General features: G+C 62.5%; 1 protein-coding gene across 1 annotated transcript in view; it reads left to right on the forward strand.

Annotated features, from left to right (window-relative positions):
- Positions 1 to 13,605, forward strand: part of CPXM2 (carboxypeptidase X, M14 family member 2) — a 31,729-nt gene extending 18,124 nt beyond the window's left edge. The window contains exons 5-14 of the mRNA XM_036439356.2: positions 1,209 to 1,293; positions 2,624 to 2,774; positions 4,496 to 4,584; positions 6,583 to 6,706; positions 7,502 to 7,698; positions 8,692 to 8,871; positions 9,701 to 9,998; positions 10,103 to 10,242; positions 10,997 to 11,096; positions 13,338 to 13,605. Coding sequence (XP_036295249.1) covers positions 1,209 to 1,293; positions 2,624 to 2,774; positions 4,496 to 4,584; positions 6,583 to 6,706; positions 7,502 to 7,698; positions 8,692 to 8,871; positions 9,701 to 9,998; positions 10,103 to 10,242; positions 10,997 to 11,096; positions 13,338 to 13,597 — 1,624 coding nt within the window. The 3' untranslated portion in view covers positions 13,598 to 13,605. The remainder of the gene's footprint in view (positions 1 to 1,208; positions 1,294 to 2,623; positions 2,775 to 4,495; positions 4,585 to 6,582; positions 6,707 to 7,501; positions 7,699 to 8,691; positions 8,872 to 9,700; positions 9,999 to 10,102; positions 10,243 to 10,996; positions 11,097 to 13,337) is intronic.
- The last annotated feature ends 9,032 nt before the right edge of the window (positions 13,606 to 22,637 follow it).

Raw genomic sequence — 22,637 nt, forward strand, 5'->3', positions numbered from 1 at the left:
CGTCTCTCTGAGGGCTGGACAGTCAAACCTCCCCAGGGTTAGGAGGCTGGGCAGGCGGACGTGAGAGCTCGGAGTAGGAGCCGCCCTTCGCACGGGCCCCGGGGCAGCTGGGAGTTTTCCGCGGGGCGAGAACTTGCAGACCCAAGTCCACCCTTCGGGATCGCTGATGGCCGCTATCCCCCCACCACCACGGACGGCCCACCTGCTTCGCTGTAATCAGGATCTAATCAACTAACATGTCTTTTTCTTTCTTTTTTTTTTTTAAGAGTAATGTTTCATTTATTTATTTTTAAATATTTTTTTCATTGATCCCAAGAGGAAGGGAGAGGGAAGAGAGAAACATCAATGCGGAGAGAATCATGGATCGGCTGCCTCCTGCACGCCCCCCACTGGGGACTGAGCTCAAACCCGGGCTATGGCCTCCGGGGATTGAACGGTGACTTCCTGGTTCCTAGGCCGCCCCTCAGCCCCGGAGCCGGAGCCGGGCGGCCGGCAGCGCGTCCCCTGCCCTGCGCCGGGCCATCCCCGTGGCGAAGGCGCAGAGCAGTGAGCGGGTGCGGCTCGGCCTGTCTCAGACCACACCCGTGTGCGCGGTGTCCGGTGCGGGTGCGGCCTGAGGAGCCTGGGGCGGGCAGGGACGGCCAGCAGGAGTCCGGCCGGACGCACCGGGGCGGGCGAGGCCGAGGCGCAGAGCTGTGATCGGTCAGGAGCGGAGAGGGGAGCACAGGGAACGGGCAGGCGGGAGGGGGCCACGGGGAGGGCCACGCCCACGTGGCCGCAGTAGGAGCAGGTGGCGATCATCTCATCGGAGGGGTCGTCCGTGCAAAACTGCTTTACGTGTTTGTTCGGGAAAGCTCAGAACTCCTGACCCCCACGTTCTCCAAATAAACTGGCCCCGACGGTCAGGGGCCGGGCCCAGGTCCCGGGAGGGCACCCTGCTCTGCACCGCTGCCTCCTGCTGGCAGTGCGTAGTCTCCCCAGCCAGCGTGGCTCAGGGGCTGAGCATTGATCTATGAACCAGGAGATCACGGTTCAATTCCTGGTCAGGGCACAGGCTCGGGTTGTGGGCTGGATCCCCTGTGTGCGATGTGCAGGAGGCAGCTGATCGATGATTCTCTCTCCCTCTCCCTTCCTCTCTGACATTAATAACAATATACGCTTAAAATAAGTAAGGTGTGTCGCCCCAGTGACATCCTATTTCCTCTCAGGAGTGACTGGGTGACCTCCTACAAGGTCATGGTGAGCAACGACAGCCACGCGTGGGTCACGGTGAAGAACGGGTCAGGGGACATGGTGAGTCTCCTCCTGGTGCCCTCGGTGCCTGCGGGGGCTCTGCAAGAATGGTGTCTGTGCCCCGTGTGTACACTGTGTGTGCCCCGTGTGTGCCCCGTGTGTGCCCCGTGTGTACACTGTGTGTGCCCTGTGTGTGCCCCGTGTGTACACTGTGTGTGCCCCGTGTGTACACTGTGTGTGCCCCGTGTGTACACTGTGTGTGCCCCGTGTGTGCCCCGTGTGTGCCCCGTGTGTACACTGTGTGTGCCCTGTGTGTGCCCCGTGTGTACCCTGTGTGTGCCCCGTGTGTACCCTGTGTGTGCCCCGTGTGTACACTGTGTGTGCCCCGTGTGTGCCCCGTGTGTGCCCCGTGTGTACACTGTGTGTGCCCTGTGTTTGCCCCGTGTGTACCCTGTGTGTGCCCCATGTGTACACTGTGTGTGCCCCGTGTGTGCCCTGTGTGTGCCCCGTGTGTGCCCTGTGTGTGCCCTGTGTGCCCCGTGTGTGCCCTGTGTGTGCCCCGTGTGTGCCCTGTGTGTGCCCTGTGTGTGCCCCGTGTGTGCCCCATGTGTGCCCCGTGTGTACCCTGTGTGTGCCCCATGTGTACACTGTGTGTGCCCCGTGTGTGCCCTGTGTGTGCCCCCTGTGTGCCCTGTGTGTGCACTTTCCTGCCAGCTCAGGGCACCCACAGATCTGGTGGGTGGCGCCCCCTCCGGGCCGGGAAGCACATTACCGAGTGGCCCTCGGTCAGGGCTCCTCAGGGCTTAGTCTTCCCGCTCCCAGGTCAGCCTGGAAGTGGGGGGCCCTAGGCACCGCCCCCCAAGGTGTTCACTCACTGTGACCGGTCCCTGACGTGCTTGAATGGCCGCGATCTCTCGGCCCCAGGATGGGCTCCAGGGCGGCCAGTCTGACCACGTCCCCTGTTCCTCGGCTGCTCGCTCCTGGCCTGGTGCCCGGGTCCTGCTTGGCCTGACTGCGCCCCAGTTCCCTTCTCACCCCAACGCACTCCTGTGTCTGAGACTCCGCGGTCCCCGCTCTGCGCTGTCTCAGTCCCGCCGCCACGGCTGCTGCTCCCGGCCGCCCTCCCTCAGCGGCAGGCGCTCTGCCTGTGGGCCGGGGGGGCCTCACACCACGTACCCTGAAGCCAGGGGAGCTCCCTCTGCCATGGCCTCACCTTTCCGCCGTCCCATCCCCCAGGAGGGCTTCCTGTGGGCGGGGCCCAGGCTGGTCGGTGCCCCTCCCATCCCCGCTCCACGCCAGCACGATGTGGGGTCCCAGTGAGGCCGGCGAGGGAGCGAGTCCGAACCCCCACACGTAGGCGCTGACGGCGCCCGCCCCGGTGTGTGAGCAGGTGTTCGAGGGGAACAGCGAGAAGGAGGTGCCCGTCCTCAACGAGCTGCCGGTGCCCATGGTGGCCCGCTACCTGCGCGTGAACCCGCAGTCCTGGTTCCCGGACGGCAGCGTCTGCCTGCGGCTGGAGGTCCTCGGCTGCCCGCTGCCCGGTGAGCGTGCCCCGCCCCGCAGGTGCCCCGGAGGGGAGGCAAATAGACCGGGCCGGCCGGTGTGGCTCAGGGGGTGAGCATCCACCTATGAACTGGTTCGATTCCCGCTCAGGGCATAGGCCCGGGACGCGGGCTCCATCCCCAATGGGGGGCATGCAGAGGCAGCTGACTCATCTCTCTCTCTTATCAGTGATGTTTCTCTCTCTCTCTCCCCCTCTCCCTTCCTCTCTGAAATTCTCCAGGCTGGAAATGCATCCACTCAATTCCCAGAAGGGGGTGTGCTGGAGGCAGCCCATCCATGATTCTCTCTCACATCGCTGTCCTCTCTCTCTCCTCCTTGCCCCTCCTCTCTCTGAAAAAACCGATCAATTCCTCCTTCTCTCCTCCTCACTCCTCCTACCTCCCCTTTCCTCTAAGTGTGTGTGTTTGTAATTACAGAAGCAATACAGGCTTACACGATTACAGTCAGGAAAGAGCCAGAAAGGCCATTCATACGGAGGGGAGCAGACAGGCCCTCTGCAGACCCCAACCCCAGTCCCCAGAGGCGACCACTGTTAACACCCCTGACCATGCTATCAGAGCGCTTCCACCCCAAAACCAGCTCCCCAGCTCCCACTCGCTTAGCGGGTGAGGGGTCCTTCCTCCTGTGAGGGGAGCCCGGGGAAATTGGGCTCCAGCGTTGGTGTCTGGGTTCTCTCTGGCCTGTGTCCTGGAGAGTCACACTCACTCCTCTGTGGTGACACTGAGGTCCTTCCCTTCAACCTGCACCTGTGAGGGTGGCCCGGAGGCGATGCTCCGATAGGCTGGGGTGTGAGGCCAGTTTCTGAGGGAGAGAATGGGGGCCCCACGTGGCACAGGCTTCTGTTAGGAACGGTGGCAGTGGATGAATGCCGGGTAAGCAACTGAGTGTGTCCACCACACTTGCAAAGATTCCATTTCTGCATGCAGTGTGGCATTCATCCATTGACTCATTCTCCCATCTGTCCATCCACCAACCCATCCATCCACCCATCCATCCACCCATCCACAAACTCATCCATCCACCCATCCACCCATCTACCCATCCACTCATCCTTTTATCTACTATCCATCCATCCATCCATCCATCCACCCACCCATCCACCCATCCATCCATCCATCCGTCGGTTGTTGGTCTGTCCGTCCATCCATCTATCCATCCACCCGTCTGTTTATCCATCCATCCACCCATCCTTCCATCTACTATCCATCCATCCACCCATCCATGCATCCATTCATCCGCCCACAAACCCATCCATCCATTCATCCATATACCCACCATCCACCCACTCATCCATCCATCCACCCATCCACCCATTGATCTGTCAGTCCGTCCATCCATCCATCTATCCATCCAGTGCTGACAGTGTGCTAGGCACACAGGTCACGCCAACTCAGACCACAAGAAGCCACCGAGAGAGGTGCCAGCATGTTTCTGTCTATGGGCAAAGAAGTCAAAGCGAAGACCCTCTGTGCGTGTCGGGATCACACAGCCCGTACCAATAAGAGCAGAGCTCTGAGCCCGGGCGTCCTGGCCCCGGCCCACGCTCTCCGTCACTGGGTAATTCTGACTGGTACGAAGCTGCTAGAAAGCTTCTCTCCGCTCTGTGGGGATCTTGAGGAGGGGTTGTGACAGGCGTCCGGCAGAGCCCCCACAGGTACCAGGTGACACCCGTGCATTCAGAGCCGCGTCCTCTCCCTAGATCCCAACAACTACTACCACCGGCGCAACGAGATGACCACCACGGACGACCTGGACTTCCGGCACCACAGCCACAAGGAGCTGCGCCAGGTGAGGCCACGAGAAACCTCAGATCGAAGGATCGGCGTGAAGACGCGGAGCAGAGAAGCCGGAGCCGTGCCCTCATGAGTACACGTACAGGGCCAGCACCGACCAGGCCACGCTCCCCTGGCTCCGAGCAGGGCTCCTGGCGGGGAGGAGGGCGCAGGCTCAGGGGCCTTCCTGCGGAGGAGCAATGAGGCTGAGGCCGAGGGCTAGGGGCTCCCCGAGGCACCCACCAGCCCGGTCCCCCCTCGGCCTTTCACGGGGACACAGTCCTGTCGGCGCGACTCGGAGGGGGACGTGCTGCGGGGACCGTCCCGGCCGCACTGTCTGGAAATCACTGTCCTGTGCTTGGACGCGAGGCTGTGAGTCACCCGCTCTGCACTCGGGGTGCACAGGGCCCCGCCCCCGCCCCGTGGACGGCCCGGTGTGTGTCAGCGCAGCTCCCTCCCTGGGCATCCTGGACGCCTCCCGCGCCGGGAACTAACGAGTCCAGCTCGGGGCCGTGAGTGTCAGAAGCAATCCGTCCGCATGCCTTTCACGTGCGCTCCCGCGCCAGGCGGAGGCGGCGTCTCCAAATAGTTGTCCCACTTGCAGAGGGGCCTCTGCTCACCCGAGAGGAGATGGGGACGGCCCGACCGCGTGGCTCAGTGGATAGAGCATCAGCCTGCGGACTGAAAGATCCCAGGTTTGATTCCAGTCAAGGGCATGTACCTTGGTTGCAGGCACAGCCCCAGTGGGGAGTGTGCAAGAGGCAGCTGATCGATGTTTCTCTCTCATCGACGTTTCTAACTCTCTATCCCTCTCTCTTCCTCTCTGTAAAAAAATCAAAAAAATATATTGAGAGAGGAGAGAGAGAGAGAGAGAGAGAGAGAGAGAGAGAGAGAGAGAGAGAGAGAGAGAGGGGATGGCCAGACCCATGTGGCTCAGGGTCTGAGAGTCGACCTATGAACCAGGAGGTCAGGGTTCGATTCCCGGTCAGGGCACAGGCCCGGGTTGTGGGCTCCATCCCCAGTAGGGGGCATGCAGGAGGCAGCCGATCCATGATTCTTGCTCATTATTGGTGTTTCTATCCCTCCTCCCTCTCCCTCTCTGAGATCAGTAAAAACATATTAAAACAAAACAAGCGAAAACGAGGAGCCACAGGAGGGAGAGGAGGAAGTAGGCCTGCCGCCCGGGAGGGGAAGCCGAGGGGGAGAGTCCCACAGGCAGGAGGCGGTTCCCGGGAGTGACTTCTTGGAGGCGCTGTCCTACCCGGCTGTGGTTGGACGGGGAGGGGAGCCCCGGAGGACAGTGCACAGACGCTGGTCTCAGAGGGAGTACATGGCTCCTGAGAGCCGGCAGCTCCACAGCACGGGTCCCACTTCAGAACCGCTCAGTCTCCTGGGCCTACATGTGTGTCTCCTGCGTGTGGGACCATGAGGGCCGAGACTCTCACTGTCACAGCCTCCTAGTGGCACGAACTGGGTCCAGGTGCACCTGTGAGGCCGTCAGGGAGACACCTGGGGGGGCCGCCTGGTTGGCCTGGGTGGTGTGGGCATTGCTGGTGATGGGGCGCCGTCCTCCGCCTGGCCGGGCTGGGGCAGCAGAGGCGGGCAGGTTGCTCTGGGCGGGGAGGCGGCTGGAGCAGGGGCATGGAGGTCGGACCAAGAGCATGTGTCTGGAGCAGTTGGCGGGGCTGGGAGGGAGGCTGCCTGAGTGCCCAGGAGGCCCCTGTGCCGAGTCTGAGTGTCGGGGAGGGTCTGCATGGGGAGCTGGGGGGTCGGTGGGGGGTGGTGTTGGTGTGGAGAGCAGCTGGCGGTGCTGGGGGCCGGGCCGAGGGCCCAGGACAGCTCGGGGTGTTGAGGGCGGCCTGGGGCCGTGGTGGGGGGGCAGGGGGCTGTCTGCTGGGGCCCCTCCGTGCTCAGGTCCTGGCTGAGGCCTGGGGTCCTGGGGGGAGCGGGGGGCTGTCTGCTGGGCCCTCTGCGCGCAGGTCCTGGCTGAGGCCCTGGCCGTCTCCTCTTCCAGCTGATGAAGGTGGTGAGCGAGATGTGCCCCAACATCACCCGCGTCTACAACATCGGCAAGAGCCAGCGGGGCCTGAAGCTGTACGCCGTGGAGGTCTCCGACCGGCCCGGCGAGCACGAAGTCGGTGAGGCGCCCCCACCCCCTCCCGGGCACACGCGGCCCGTGGGGTCGGCCTGGCGCAGGGCAGAGCCGCCGCCTCTGGTCCCTGTGAGAGGTGCGGGGTGTCCTCCTGGAAGGGGTCTCCCCGCGGAGAAAAGCAGGGGCTGCGGCTCCGGTGAAATCGGTGGTTTCAAACCCGGGGCCGTGTTCTCGTATCTGTTCTTCCACACGGGAGCCCCGAGCACCGTGGCCGATAGCAGCTGGAGTTTCTGCCCTCATCCTCCGAGGTACCTGTCTGGGAATAGACCTGCACTGATAGCATTTTGCAGGTTGATGTGAAACAGTGGTCGGCAAACCATGGCTCGAGTCTATTTTGAAGAAGTGGTGTTGGAAGAAGTTTTTTAAAAAAATGTGGCTCTCAAAAGGAACTTCAGTCGTTGTGCTGTTGATATTTGGCTCTGTGGACTAATGGGTTTGCCGACTGCTGACGTGAAAGAACAAGGCTGCCCGGCCGGCCGGCGTGGCTCAGGGTTCAGCATGGACCCGTGAACCAGGAGGTCAGGGTTCGGTTCCCGCTCAGGGCACAGGCCCGGGTTGTGGGCTCCCTCCCCAGCGGGGGGCGTGCCCGAGGCAGCCGATCCATGATGTTTCTCTCTGGTCCATGCTTCTCTCTCCCCCTCTCCCTTTCTCTCTGAATCCGATAAAAACACGTTTAGGAGAAGGAGAGGCCGCAGGCCGAGGCGCAGTGGCCGCCAGCGGGCTCCCTGGGCCATGGGGGGCTTTGCCAGCGCTGACGGGCCTGTGTCTCCGCCCGGCCCAGGGGAGCCCGAGTTCCACTACATGGCGGGCGCCCACGGCAACGAGGTGCTGGGCCGCGAGCTGCTGCTGCTGCTGGTGCAGTTCCTGTGCCAGGAGTACCTGGCCGGCAACGCCCGCATCGTCCGCCTGGTGGAGGAGACCCGCATCCACATCCTGCCCTCCCTCAACCCCGACGGCTACGAGGAGGCCTCGGAGGGGGTAGGCCGCCCGCCCGCCCGCCCGCCCATCCTGACCTCCCTGACCGCCTCGCAGGCCACAGCCCTGGCCCCGCGGTGCACTCAGCCCAAGTTCAAGTCCCCCCGGGGCCCGGAGCCCAGCCATCCAGCCCCGCCAAGGTCACAGGACCCACCCGGTCAGGGGGTCAGGGGGTCAGGTGCACACAGAATCAGCAATGAACGCATGAGTGAGGGAACAGCATTCGCTGCTTCTCTCTCCCCTCCCTCCCGCCTCCCTCTCCCTCCCTCTCTCTCTAAGAAAACCCCAACAGAACCGACAAATAGAACCCCCACCAGTAGCTTCCTGGTGAGTCTCTGCTGAGGGGGGACACTGCAAGGTCATGAAGGGCTGAGAGAGAGGATTTCGGCGACCCCGAGCGGGTCCAGCAGCAGACTCAGTGATGGCAGATGGTTGTGTTTATTGGTACAAACGGGTTTGTTTGTGGGCCGGACAGCGAGGCTGTTGAGTTTGCAATCACGGGCTTCTATTTTCATTCATTCATTCATTCATTCAATTTCACTTTTTTAAATTTTAGAGAGAGGGAGAGGGAGAGAGAGACATTGATATGAGAGAGAAATACCAAACAGTTGCCTCCCATGTGCCCCAACCAGGGGTCAAACTCACAACCTAGGTGTGTGCCCTGACTGGGAATCGAACCCACAACATGGTGGTTGTGGGAGAAGGAGTGCTCCGAGCACTAAGGCACCGGCCAGGGCCGGCTGGGCTTTTGGATTCATTAGCCTCAGTCTCCTCCTCCCGCCAGCAGCCCTCAGGGAGGCTCAGGGGCGAAGGGCGGGACTCTGGGCGGGAGTCACCCCGAGTGGCTGGGCTGGCTGTGCACCCAGATGTCAGCAGGGGTTTCGATGGTCCCTTTGGGTGTGGCCTTCGGGTCGGATGAGACACGCCGGGTGGGGCGGGGGAGGCGCCCGGTGTCAGCGGGCCCACATCAGAGGCCCCTCCTCTGCATGTCCCCAGGGCTCGGAGCTGGGCGGCTGGTCCCTGGGGCGCTGGACCCACGATGGCATTGACATCAACAACAACTTCCCCGACTTGAACTCGCTGCTCTGGGAGGCCGAGGCCCGGCAGCGCGGCCCGAGGCCCGTGCCCAACCACCACATCCCCGTCCCCGAGTGGTTCCTGTCGGAGAACGCCACGGTGAGCAGCACGCCCGGTCTGCCGGGCTCAGGGGGCTGCGGGGGCCGAGGAGGCTGCGGGGGAGCAGTGGGGGGGCTACGGGGGGCCTTGGGGACTGTGGGGGGGCAGCGGGGGTGGGGGGCGCACGGGGGCTGCAGGGGGCCAGCCAGAGCACCCAGGGCATTCCAGAAGGGGACAAGCCATTTCTTCTCTTACACATCTTCTCCCGGAGCAGGGAAGAGCCCTGATGACAAAACACCTTTCAAATGGGTATTTGAGGAGGTTCTATAAAAATCACTTAACTGTGTGTCTTTACAAGAACACAGAAAACACGCCACCGTTATTTGTCCTTTTCTGTTGCTGCCATGGACCTGCCCCTCAGCTCGCAGGCCCCTGGGGGCGGTGCGTTCACAGCCAGGCAGGACCGTGGCTACAAGATGGGACTCCCGTTTCGGACAGGAAGTCATTGCCATCGTCACCTAAAAAGAAACGGTTTCTCAATATTGTAAACTATCTAGCCAGGCTTCACATTTCACTGTGTCACTCTCTCTCTCTCTCTTGTCTTGTTTACATCAGGATCCAAATAAAGTGCATTCATTTTGATTGGTTTACAGTCTTTTAATCTTATTTATTTTTTAAACATTTTTATCGATGTCAGAGAGGAAGGGAGAGGGAGAGAGATAGAAACATCACTGATGAGAGAGAATGATGGATCGGCTGCCTCCTGCACGCCCCCTACTGGAGACTGAGCCTCCAGCCGGGCCTGTGCCCTGACCGGAACGAACTGTGTCCGGGCGTCGGGGGAGACGGGCCGCTCCTCACCGCGCCCCCGGCGCCCGCGGTGCTGCAGGTGGCGGCGGAGACGCGGGCCGTCATCGCCTGGATGGAGAAGGTGCCCTTCGTGCTGGGCGGCAACCTGCAGGGCGGCGAGCTGGTGGTGGCCTACCCCTACGACATGGCGCGGTCCCCCTGGAGGACCCAGGAGCGCTCGCCCACGCCTGACGACCACGTGTTCCGCTGGCTGGCCTACTCCTACGCCTCCACGCACCGCCTCCTCCCGGACGCCCGCCGGCGCGCCTGCCACACCGAGGACTTCCAGAAGGAGGACGGCACTGTCAACGGGGCCTCCTGGCACACCGTGGCCGGCAGTGAGTGCTCCCGGCGCCGGCCCGCCCGCCTTCCGGGCACGTGGCCCCTGTCCGGGGCCACACGGAGCCTGGCTCAGCGTCCCGTCGCCCGGTTGGCTTGGCAGGTCTCAACGACTTCAGCTACCTCCACACCAACTGCTTCGAGCTGTCCATCTACGTGGGCTGCGACAAGTTCCCGCACGAGAGCGAGCTGCCCGAGGAGTGGGAGAACAACCGCGAGTCCCTGATCGTGTTCATGGAGCAGGTGCGGGCCGCGCTGCGCGGGGAGGCCACGGAACGAGGCTGGGCGGGAGGCCAAGTTAGTGCCGTGGACCGTGGCCGTGGTCCCGGTGGCCGTGGTTCTGGGAGGCCGTGGTCCCGGTGGCCGTGGTTCTGGGAGGCCGTGGTCCCGGTGGCCGTGGTTCTGGGAGGCCGTGGTCCCCGGTGGCCTCTCCCGTGGGGAAGGAGCCGTCTGCTCTCCTTCCTCTCTCTATACTAAGTCTGTAGAGCTCAGGAAAATGAAAATAGGTGCGTATCAACATTCCATCGTTAGTATATTTTAAAAGATAAATGTTTTTTATTGATTTTAGAGAGAGAGGGAGGGAGAGATGGAAACACCAACTGGCTGCATCCTGCACATCCCCTACTGGGGATGGAGCCTGAAACCCGCATGTGCCCTGGCTGGAATCGAACCGGCAACCTTGTGGTACATGTGCCTCCGCTCGACCACTGAGCCACAGCGCCCGGGCCAGTCGTTTCTGTTTAGGACCCTCTCAGAGGCCGACATGTTTAACCTGAACGACCTCACTCCAAAGGGCGCCTCTGGGGCTGCCGAGAGCACGCTGCCACAGACGCTCCATTCACAGATCCCGGAGCAAAGACATCACCCTCCACACCCCACCGCGCGGGCGCTCCCGAGGGGCGGGCCGCGGGAGGGTCACCCTGGGCGGCCGAGGGTCACGTGCTCACTGTGCGTGGCGGGCGGCGGCTCACCGTGTCCCGTGGTGTCTGCCGAGCAGGTGCACCGCGGCATCAAAGGCCTGGTGACGGACTCGCACGGGAAAGGCATTCCGGACGCCGTCATCTCTGTGGAAGGCATCAACCACGACGTCTGCACAGGTAACCGCTGAGTGTGCTCCCCTCCTGCAGGACACGTGCGTTTCCTGGGCGGGGAGGGGTGCGTGAGCATTACAGGGTGTCCCCAGAGCGCCCAGTGGGTGGCGTGCCAGTGAGGGCCCTTCCCGCCCCCCGCTGCTCCCTCCGAAGGGAAGGAGGGGGCCTGCCCAAAACTGGTCTCACTCAGCAGATCATCCCGTTTGGTCTGGGAGGAAACAGAGACCCTGGACATGAGGCTGGGGTGAGGCTGCATTCAGACTGGCCATGTGCCTTCAGTGCCAGGCTGCCTGCCCACCCAGGTGCCTGGCCAGAGGCCAATGGCTATGGAGACGGGTGCCACAGAGCAGCTGCCTGATGGGTAACACCCTGAGTCATGTGCTCCCATGTGGTTGCCTGTTTCTTTACTCAACAGTATTTCCATGCCAGGTAGCATGGTATTAGGTACATAGCAGCCCCCTTAGGCACCCAGCACTCATCCATCATTCATTTATCCATCATTCATCATCCATCCATTCACCCATTCATCCATCCATCCATCTATCATCCATCCATCCATCCATTATCCATCCATCTATCCATCTGTTCACTTATCTACTGTATCATCCACCCATCCACCATTCATACATCCATCCGTCCATTCATTCACTCAATAAATGGCAGTCACAGGGAGGTGGCAGTCTTTATGAATGAAAGAGGCTGTTGGACTGGCTCCACATGGGACTGTGTTTTAAGCACTGCCAATGAGCCTCTTTAAAAGCGTGTTTCATGAAAGAGCCTGGAACATTCTGGGACTATTAGTGCCGTGTGCGCTCTGCGAGCAGACGTGAGGGTTTAAATGGAGTGGGAGATAACAGGGCCCGGGGCCGCCAGCCTGCAGAGAGCTCGCTGCCTAATGAGCGCCGAGCCGCCAGCCTGTGATCAGGGAGACAGCTGTGATGAGCCGATGGGGCTCGCAGCCCCTCCGCCGTCATTTCCGTCACAAATCCCACACCTCACACACGCCGCCTCCCCGCGCTGGTACCCGCCTTCGCCTTCGGGGGCCCGCGTCAGCTCCCAGTTTGCTTGGTTTCTGCCTGAGGCTTATGGGGTCTGGCAGGTTTTATTTCTGGAGGGACTTTGTGTAAAATAAACAGCGGGATTAGCTGACAGGAGCAGGAGATGACTTCCACCGGGGAAGCAGCCAGAAAGCACGCCTGCCTTCTCAGTCCACGTAACTGTGGGGCCAGGGCCAGGCTCTGTGCCATGGGGTGGTCCTCGCCTGGTTGGCATTGACCTCACAAATGACATTCATTGGGCCTGGTTGGCCCTCTGTCCACCGTGTCCATCTCTGCCCATGTCCATCTCTGTCCACCGGGTCCATCTCTGTCCACTGTGTCCATCTCTGTCCATGTCCATCTCTGTCCACTGTGTCCATCTCTGTCCACCGTGTCCATCTCTGTCCATGTCCATCTCTGTCCACCGTGTCCATCTCTGTCCACCGTGTCCATCTCTGTCCACCGTGTCCATCTCTGTCCACTGTGTCCATCTCTGTTCACCATGTCCATCTCTGTCCACCGTGTCCATCTCTGTCCATGTCCATCTCTGTCCACCGTGTCCATCTCTGTCCACCGTGTCCATCTCTGTTCAGCGTGTCCATCTCTGTCCACCGTGTCCATCTCTGTCCACCGTGTCCATCTCTGTCCATGTCCATCTCTGTCCACCGTACCCACGACGCCAGCGGTGTGTCCACCACCCCCGCAGCCCACGGCGCCCTCACCAGTGGGGCAGTGACCCAACAGCACCTGGCACTTTGCGTGCCCAGCCCTCTGTTCCTAAGACATTCAGGCTTGATCCCCAGTGTAGGGCGTGCAGGAGGCAGCTGACCAGTGATTCTCTCTCATCATCAATGTTTCTATCTCTCTCCCCATCTCCCTTCTCCCTGAAGTCAATAGAAATATATTTAAAAAGTAAAAATAAAAACATTAAAAAAAAAGGCATTTGTGGGGAGGGGCAGGCGGACCATTGGAAGCGCACGTGCAGAACGAATAGCACATTGTCACGGGGTGGGGCTCGGTGAGAGGTGGTTTCCATCTCCGTCCCCGTGTGCGGACGCTGTGGGAGCCACTCCCAGGCCCTGCCTGTCGGAGCCCTCGGGGGCTTCCAAAGAGGGGCCCTGCAGGGGCGGCCCCGCGTCTCTCTGGTCTCGGCTCCGGGGCCGGGGTCCCCGCTGGACCAGAGCCGCCCGACCCCCTGCTCTCTCTCCAGCCGGCGACGGCGACTACTGGCGGCTGCTGAACCCCGGGGAGTACGTGGTCACGGCCCGGGCCCAGGGCTTCGCCGCCTCCACCCGGAACTGCATGGTCGGCTACGACATGGGCGCCACGCGCTGCGACTTCGTGCTCAGCAAGACCAACCTGGCCCGCATCCGCGAGATCCTGCAGCAGCACCGGCGGCCGCCCCCGCCCGGCGGCCTGCGCGCCCGCCCGGCCCGGCTCCGCGGCCGCAGGAGGCGGCAGCGCGCGTGACCCCCGACCCGAGCTGGGGTGACCTCCGACCCGAGCTGGCGTGACCCCTGACCCGAGCCACGGGTGACCTCCGACCCGAGCCGGGGTGACCCCTGACCCGAGCTGGGGTGACCCCCGACCCGAGCTGGCGTGACCCCTGACCCGAGCCACGGGTGACCTCCGACCCGAGCCACGGGTGACCTCCGACCCGAGCCGGGGTGACCTCTGACCCGAGCCGGGGTGACCTCCGACCTGAGCCGGGGTGACCTCTGACCCGAGCCGGGGTGACCTCCGACCCGAGCCGGGTGACCCCCGGGCAGGGCTGAGGCTCGAGGTCTTTCTCTCCCTCCGTCCCCGCCTCCAGTGGCTCAGAGGGAGCCGCGGAGCAGGCCGGTGGAGCGAGCAGGTCCAGCCAGTCCCCGGGACCGGGGAGCGGGGAGCGGGGAGCCTGCCGCCCGGGCGCCTGGCTGTGCCGGGAGGAGCCCGGCGCGGCCCCTGCTGGTGACAGGAGCTCCTGTGCGTGTGCGTGTGCGTGTGCGTGTGCGTGTGCGTGTGCCCAGCTGAAGCCGCTGTTCCCCGGCCCGCTGTCCCCGAGGTCACCCTTCCGTGCTCAGGCCGGACACCCCCGCCGGGCACCCCCACTGCCGCCCCGCCAGCCGCTGACTCCGTTTGGTTTCTCTCCCGTCGGTGGGAAAGGCTGGAGTAACCCAGGAGGGAGGCCCGGGCGGAGGGCGTCCGCGGCCCGAGGGCCCCCGGGTGCTGAGAGGGCGGTGCTTCCCACAAAGCCACATCCTGTCCGGCTCCTCCGAGAGCCGCTCGGACCTGGAAGGAGAGGTCAGGGGACCTGCGGCCTCCTCTGCCCAGCCCCCGCCCCGGGGGCGCCCTCACCTGCCCGCGGCAGGGTCTGGTGTGGACATTCACTCGCTCAGCATGGCCTGCGGAGCTCGCTCGGAGGGGGCGAACGGCCACGGGAAAACAAATCTCGTCGTTACTGTTGCGGCCGCGGACGGGAGCGTGAGGAAATAAAGGAAGCAGACGGGAGCGGCTCCTGTGGTTCCCCTGCAGCCTCGCGCCCACGCCCCGCGGGATGGGACGGAACCAGGCTCCCCTCCCTGAGCTGGGCCCAGGCCCGCGAGCGTGTCCTCCTGCGGTCGGTCCCCTGCCACGCACGGCCCCACGCACGGCCACGGCCACGGCCACGGCCACGAGCCTGAGTCCCGGGGAATTAGGAAACAGACATCAGAGGGGCACGTACATGGTGCCTTCGGGGGTGGACAGAGGAGCCAGGTGGGTCTTTATTTTTTATTATTTTTAAAAAATATATTTTATTGATTTTTTTACAGAAGAGAAGAGAGGGATAGAGAATTAGCAACATCGATGAGAGAGAAACATCGCCCAGCTGCCTCCTGCACAGCCCCTCCTGGGCAGGGCTGAGTGTGGGGAGCAGGCAGCACGGGGCCGGGAGGGGCGGCCAGCAGGAGGGGGCTCAGGAGACGGGGAGGGGGGACAGCTAGGGCGCCGGCCCTGGGCCCGAAACGCTCCTGGGCCTGGGAACGCCTGGCTGAGGGGAGGCCCCGGAAGCTGACTGAGTGAGGCTGCGGGAGGTCAGCTCCCGCCCAGGGTCCCCGCCAGCGGGCACGTGGCTGAGGGCAGCGGCCGGGTCCAATGGGACCTCTGCCATCGATTCCTCCTTAACCAGCGTTTGCTGGAGCCGTTCCCAGCCCGGCCTGTGTGGCTCAGGGGTTGAGCGTCGACCTATGAACCAGGAGGTCAGGGTTCATTCCCAGTCAGGGCGCATGCTGGGTTGTGTGCTCCATCCCCAGTGGGGGGCGTGCAGGAGGCAGCCGATCCGTGATTCTCTCTCACCATGGATTTTCCCTCTCCCTCTCCCTTCCTCTCTGAAACCAATCCTATGTAATGAAAGGCCAATATGCAAATTGTCCCCTTGACCAGGACTATGACTGGGAGTTTGACCAGGGGGCGGGGCCAGCCCGCCAACCACCCCTGGCCCCTCGCCAGGCCTCTGGTCTGTATCTATAAAAGCCTAATGTGCCAGTGTCCCCTTGGGAGTACGACCTACTGGGAGTTCAGTCACTCGCTCTGACACGAGCTGACCACTAGGGGCGGCGAGGAACAAAGGAGGCCCTGGCAGCAGCTGATAGGAATTTTGCGCCCTAGGCCCCTAGTAAAAGTACATTTAACAAAACATTGAGGCAGCCATGGCCTCGAGCTTCCTGCCACTCCTCCCCCTTCCCATCAGCGGGGCCGGGGCGGCCCTGTCCGTCCGCCATCTTCCGGCCGCGGTCCCTGAGCTGAGCTGGTGACGCCCATTAGCCTCAGCCAGTCCCTCCCGTGGCCCCGACAACAAGGAGGCCGCACTGTCACCGCAGCTGCTCTCTCAGCTTTGGGCAGGACTTGCTTCTTAAGGTTCCGAGGCGAACACCCCCCTTCCTTCCCTGTGCTAACGGCAGGCACCATGAGGCTCTCTGAACCGGCTTTTAGGAATTACCGGAGGAGGAGAAACCTGGCCAAAGACCTAATGCCGCCGGGGTCCGCGGGCAGAGCGCTGGCTCGCTGTGAGCACCCTCCTGTGCCCGCCTCCCCAGCGCCTCTGCCCGGCTGCAGCGCTCCGAGCAGCCGGGGGGCGTGCCTCGCCCACCCCAGTGGGAGGAAGGGGGTCTCGCTGACGGAGGTGGAGGGTGGAGGGAGAGGGTTCCACAAAGCAAAACCGGTCCGTTGTTCCGAGAGAGAGAGAGAGAGAGAGAGAGAGAGAGAGAGGAGAGAGGGAGAAGGGGCAGGGGAGAGAGAGAGACTCCTGGGCTCCGCTCTGGGGAGCCAGGTCTTGTCTTCCAGTTGGACGCGTGTGGGACGTGTGTCCGTGTGGGACGTGTGTCCATGTGGGATGTGTGTCTGTGTGGAACACATGTCCGTGTGGGACGCATGTCCGTGTGGGACATGTGTCCATGTGGGACGCGTGTCCATGTGGGACGCGTGTCCATGTGGGACGTGTGTCCGTGTGGGATGTGTGTCCGTGTGGGACGTGTGTCCATGTGGGACGTGTCCATGTGGAACATGTATCCGTGTGGGACGTGTGTCCGTGTGGGATGCGTGTCCGTGTGGGACGTGTGTCCGTGTGGGACGTGTGTCCGTGTGGAGCGGGGCTGCTAACAGTCGCTGTGTGCCGCTCACCCAGCTGCCCCGTGCCTGCGGACGTGGGCCTGGCCGCACAGCGCTGTCCGGGGAGCTGGCTCCATTGGGGACGTCCCATGGACGCGCCCCCGATGTCCCCGGAGAAGCTGTGCGTGTCTGCTGGGAAGGTGCCGCCTTGTTAGCTCTCGGCCCAGGGACTGCGCCGACGGCTCCTCGGCTCCTGAGAGGCAGAGCACGGCCTGGGTCTGCTGCTGTGGAGGTTGCCATGGAGACCGGGATGGAGGCGGAGGCGGCCTCGCAGCTTCGACACCTTCCCCTGCGGCCAGCAGCCTGGCAGTGCGGGCTCTGAGGGAGCTGGGAGCTGGTGTGTGCGAGGCGTGTGTGTGTGTGTGTGTGCAGGCCTGCATGTTGTATGTCGGAGACGTGATGTCATGCACCCAGGCGACACGGGCGGTCCTCTCCCAGAGGCCGCCCCTCCGGGGACTCCCAGAGAAGCCACATGCGGGCGGGCAATGCGGAGAAACCTCCAGACCAACAGACCAGGCCCCTGTGCTGGGCCCTGCGCTGAGGGCCCGCGGGGCGGCTGGGCGGCTGGTCCCTGGGCCCTGCCAGCTCACACTGCTGCCTTCTGAATGGCCTGGGTGCGAGCACTTGCTGTCATGTGGAGCGGCAGAGCCTCCCCTGATTCCCAGTCCAGCTCCGCTCCATCCCGGCTGACTGTGCAATGGGAAGGTGGCCGGGCCGGCCCCCATGGGCACAGGCTGGGCCGGAGGACTCTACCTCCTGCAGTAATGGGAACTGGCCAGCAGAGGGCGACAGCACCTGCCACCTCCCAAGGCCTGCAGCTGGGCTGGGGAACCACACCTGTTCCCTTTCAGCGGGGGTGAAGGGAGGCTGAGCGAGGGGTCTGGGGCCAGGTGGGCACCCAGCTGCCCGAGAGGCCTGCTCCGCCTACCGCTCTGCAGACGGGAGCCTCTGTGACCGACGGTGTGGACCCAGCCTCCAGGAGCTGGGCGCAGGCAACTGGGTGCTCACAGCGTTTCCTGGGGGGGAAGGGAGGCGGAGTGCCCGCTGGGGCAAACCCCCTAGCCCCTCCCCCCAGACTGTTTGAGGACCTGGGCTGCTGGCAGGACCCGGGGGAACAGGGAAGGGCTGGGGCCCTGGGGCTGCGGAGGGTGCAGTGCGCTGAATGGGGGCCCAGGGGGTGAGATGCTGCCATGAAGCTGGGGTGGCATCAGGGCCTCGGACCAGGCGGTCCCTGGCAGAGCTGTCCTCAGGGATCGGATGCAGGAAGGGCGTGGGGTGGGCTGGTCCGTGATGGAGACGCCGTCACCTCCCACAGCTGCTGGGCGGAGCCTGACCAGGCCCACACGTGTCCTGGGGCCCCTGGGCATCATGCTCCCTTCTCCCTAACGGGGAGGAGACACTCAGAGGAGGGAGGGCTGTTGCTCATGTGACAGGAGACGGGGGGGGGGGGTGCCCATGGTGGGGTGACTCAACCCATGTCCCTCCTCCCCCCCCACCCCCAGGCCTAAGTGGAAGCAGACAGGCTCTCGGTGGACTGTCTTTGGGGGTCAGCTGACCACAGACACAGCAACCCCAGACGCCTCGCTCCTCCGAGTGGCCCGCCCTCGTGCGCCTCGGTTCGGGAGTCCGTCCAGGGGTGCAGAGGGAAGGCGCCTCGGGGTGCAGGCTGGAGGGCCCCGGGCCGGTCCTGGGCGGGAAGGAAGGAGAGCCTCCCCGCTCCAGGCCTCACTTCCCGGCTTCCTGCTGTGTTCTCACCCCGGCCCTCGGCCTCCAGCCGGCACCTGTCCGGGGCGCAGATCCCGCGGCAGGTGCTGGTCTGGACGTTTCCAGGGGTCCTGCCTAGGAGACGGGCGCTGAGAGGGGTCTCACCCCGAGGTAGACAGTTCACCCGGGCCACGCGCGTCGGACGCTCCATCCGCGGCCGCCTGTTGGCGACAGCTGGCCTCACGCTGTGGGGTGAGCACACGCCTCCGGCTGGCAGCTCGCCGCGATGAGGGTGCTGAGCATCTCTGACATCCGGCTCCTCCCTTCTCCTGGGGTGTGTGTGTGTGTGTGTGTGTGTTTATAGAGGAAGAGAGGGAGAGAGAGATGGAAACATCCCTGATGACAGTGAATCATCAATCAGCTGCCTCCTGCACGGCCTCCCCACCTCCCCTCACTGGGGATCCAGTCTGGCCCCGACTGGGAGTGGAACCGTGACCTCCTGGTTAATAGGTCGAAGCTCAGCCCCCTTAGCCAAGTGCCCCCACTTCTCTCTAGGGGAGTCTCAGGGAACAGCAGGAGTTCCCAGAGCTGCCTACCCGAAAGACGGCTGCAGGTGAGGATGCGGGTGAGGGCGCTGGTGAGAGGGCGCCGGTGAGGGTGCGGGTGGTGGGGACGCAGGGTGACACTCTCCCTGCAGGGCCGTCAGCTCCGAGCCCAGAGGCACAGGCAGCCCTGGCGGGAGGGGCAGGAGGAGGGTCCTCCTGGAATCCTCGGCGCCTCTCAGGTGCTCCCTTAGGACCGGCAGGGGGTGCAACCCAGAACCACCCCCCCCCCGTCTCTCACACACACATGCACACACACACACACACACACACACACACACACCAGCAGCGCGGGCCCCGGAGGAAGCACAGCGGCGGAAGCACAGCTGGTTCCGGGGTGAGGACCCTAAGGAGCCCCCAGCCGTCCAGGCGCCCCGTCCAGGCCCAGAGCCCCTCACAGGCCTCTGAGCGGGAAGTGCCAGCCACACACACAGGAGCAGGTCTGCGCTGTGACTGCTTCCCACCTGGTGCCTCCAGAGCCCGGCCCTGCTGCCCACTCCTGCTGCCCACTCCCGGAGGCCCGCTGTGCGGACCCTGTGCTCTGGGCATCTGCCCTGTGGCCTGCAGCCTCACTCAACACGGCACATCCTCACTCAACACGGCACATCCTCACTCAACACGGCACATCCTCACTCAACACGCTGCATCCTCACTCAACACGCTGCATCCTCACTCAACATGCTGCATCCTCACTCAACACGGCGCATCCTCACTCAACACGGAGCATCCTCACTCAACACGGAGCATCCTCACTCAACACGGCACATCCTCACTCAACACGCCGCATCCTCACTCAACACGCCGCATCCTCACTCAACACGGAGCATCCTCACTCAACACGGAGCATCCTCACTCAACACGGAGCATCCTCACTCAACACGGCGCATCCTCACTCAACACGCTGCCTCCTCACTCAACACGGAGCATCCTCACTCAACACGCTGCATCCTCACTCAACACGCTGCCTCCTCACTCAACACGGCGCATCCTCACTCAACACGGCACATCCTCACTCAACACGGCGCATCCTCACTCAACACGGCACATCCTCACTCAACACGCTGCATCCTCACTCAACACGCTGCATCCTCACTCAACACGGCGCATCCTCACTCAACACGGAGCATCCTCACTCAACACGGAGCATCCTCACTCAACACGGAGCATCCTCACTCAACACGCCGCATCCTCACTCAACACGGAGCATCCTCACTCAACACGGAGCATCCTCACTCAACACGGAGCATCCTCACTCAACACGGCACATCCTCACTCAACACGCTGCCTCCTCACTCAACACGGAGCATCCTCACTCAACACGGAGCATCCTCACTCAACATGGCACATCCTCACTCAACACGGCACATCCTCACTCAACACGGCACATCCTCACTCAACACGGCACATCCTCACTCAACACGGCGCATCCTCACTCAACACGGCACATCCTCACTCAACACGGCGCATCCTCACTCAACACAGAGCATCCTCACTCAACACGGAGCATCCTCACTCAACACGGCACATCCTCACTCAACACACTGCATCCTCACTCAACACGGAGCATCCTCACTCAACACGGAGCATCCTCACTCAACACGGCACATCCTCACTCAACACGGAGCATCCTCACTCAACACGGCGCATCCTCACTCAACACGGCGCATCCTCACTCAACACGGAGCATCCTCACTCAACACGGAGCATCCTCACTCAACACGGCACATCCTCACTCAACACGGAGCATCCTCACTCAACACGGCGCATCCTCACTCAACACAGAGCATCCTCACTCAACACGGAGCATCCTCACTCAACACGGCACATCCTCACTCAACACGCTGCATCCTCACTCAACACGGAGCATCCTCACTCAACACGGAGCATCCTCACTCAACACGGCACATCCTCACTCAACACGGAGCATCCTCACTCAACACGGCGCATCCTCACTCAACACGGAGCATCCTCACTCAACACGCTGCATCCTCACTCAACACGCTGCCTCCTCACTCAACACGGCGCATCCTCACTCAACACGGCACATCCTCACTCAACACGGCACATCCTCACTCAACACGGCACATCCTCACTCAACACGCTGCATCCTCACTCAACACGATGCATCCTCACTCAACACGGCGCATCCTCACTCAACACGGAGCATCCTCACTCAACACGGAGCATCCTCACTCAACACGGAGCATCCTCACTCAACACGGCACATCCTCACTCAACACGCTGCCTCCTCACTCAACACGGAGCACCCTCACTCAACACGGAGCACCCTCACTCAACACGGCACATCCTCACTCAACACGCTGCATCCTCACTCAACACGGCACATCCTCACTCAACACAGCACATCCTCACTCAACACGCTGCCTCCTCACTCAACACGGCGCATCCTCACTCAACATGGAGCCTCCTCACTCAACACGGAGCATCCTCACTCAACACGGAGCATCCTCACTTAACACGCTGCATCCTCACTCAACACGGCACATCCTCACTCAACACGGCACATCCTCACTCAACACGCTGCCTTCTCACTCAACACGGCGCATCCTCACTCAACACACTGCATCCTCACTCAACACGGAGCATCCTCACTCAACACGAAGCATCCTCACTCAACACGGTGCCTCCCGGTCAACATGGTGCAGCCTTAGTCAACATACATGACCTCCCCCAGCAGAACTGCCCCAGGCAGAGTGGGGTGGGGGTGGGCTGGGGGTGGGGAGTCCCGGTTGGGCCCCCTCGAATCTCACCTTCTGGCCACACTAATGTGCACATGCCCGGCACCTCTGGTGACATCTGACGCCGCTCTGCGCAGGCGTGGGGTTGGTGGCTTGACATTTGCATGTTCTCCTGCTGCTTCCTCCTGCAGCGATCAGCAGCATGGAACTCGGGCTCCTGGTCCTGCTTCAATATTTAATCGTTTGGCTCCGGTTGGTGAATGTCATTAAACTAAAATAGAAAACTCGTTTGCAAAGAGCACTGTGTGGGCTGCTCCCTCGCTCAGGTAGTCGATCTCCCCACACGAAATGGGCATCTGCCCTCCCTCCCTCCCTCCCTCTCACTCTCTTTCCTTTTTAACCCTTTGTAGCCCACAGGTAGCGGGAAGCTGTGGGTCCTGGGATGTGCTTTCTCCCCGTCACCCAGCCTGTGCATGGCTCTGTGTGGACACATGGGGCCTCAGGGACCCGCCCCATCCAACCTTCACACACGCGCTCCATGCACCTGCCAACCTGCAACAGACAACAGGGGGAATTATGGGGCAGAGGACGTCGCTCCCAGCTGGGGTTCTGGGTAAACACTGAGGCTGCTACCTCAGTTTTAAATGGAGTGAGTTTGCTCTGTAATAACCGTGCGTGATGCCATGACCTAAATGTAGTCTCAGAGGCCCCTTCTAACTGTGTGTGTGTATGTAACGTATGTGTATGATGTGTGGTGTGTGTGGTGTATGTGTGTGGTATGGGGTGTGTGATGTGTGGTGTGGGACAGGGGTCTGTGTGTGATGTGTGATTGGTATGAGATGGGGGTCTGTTTGTGGTGTGTGGTGTGTGATGAGTGTG

Source organism: Pipistrellus kuhlii, unplaced genomic scaffold (genome assembly GCF_014108245.1).
Source record: "Pipistrellus kuhlii isolate mPipKuh1 unplaced genomic scaffold, mPipKuh1.p scaffold_m20_p_15, whole genome shotgun sequence".
Classification (NCBI taxonomy): Eukaryota; Metazoa; Chordata; class Mammalia; order Chiroptera; family Vespertilionidae; genus Pipistrellus; species Pipistrellus kuhlii.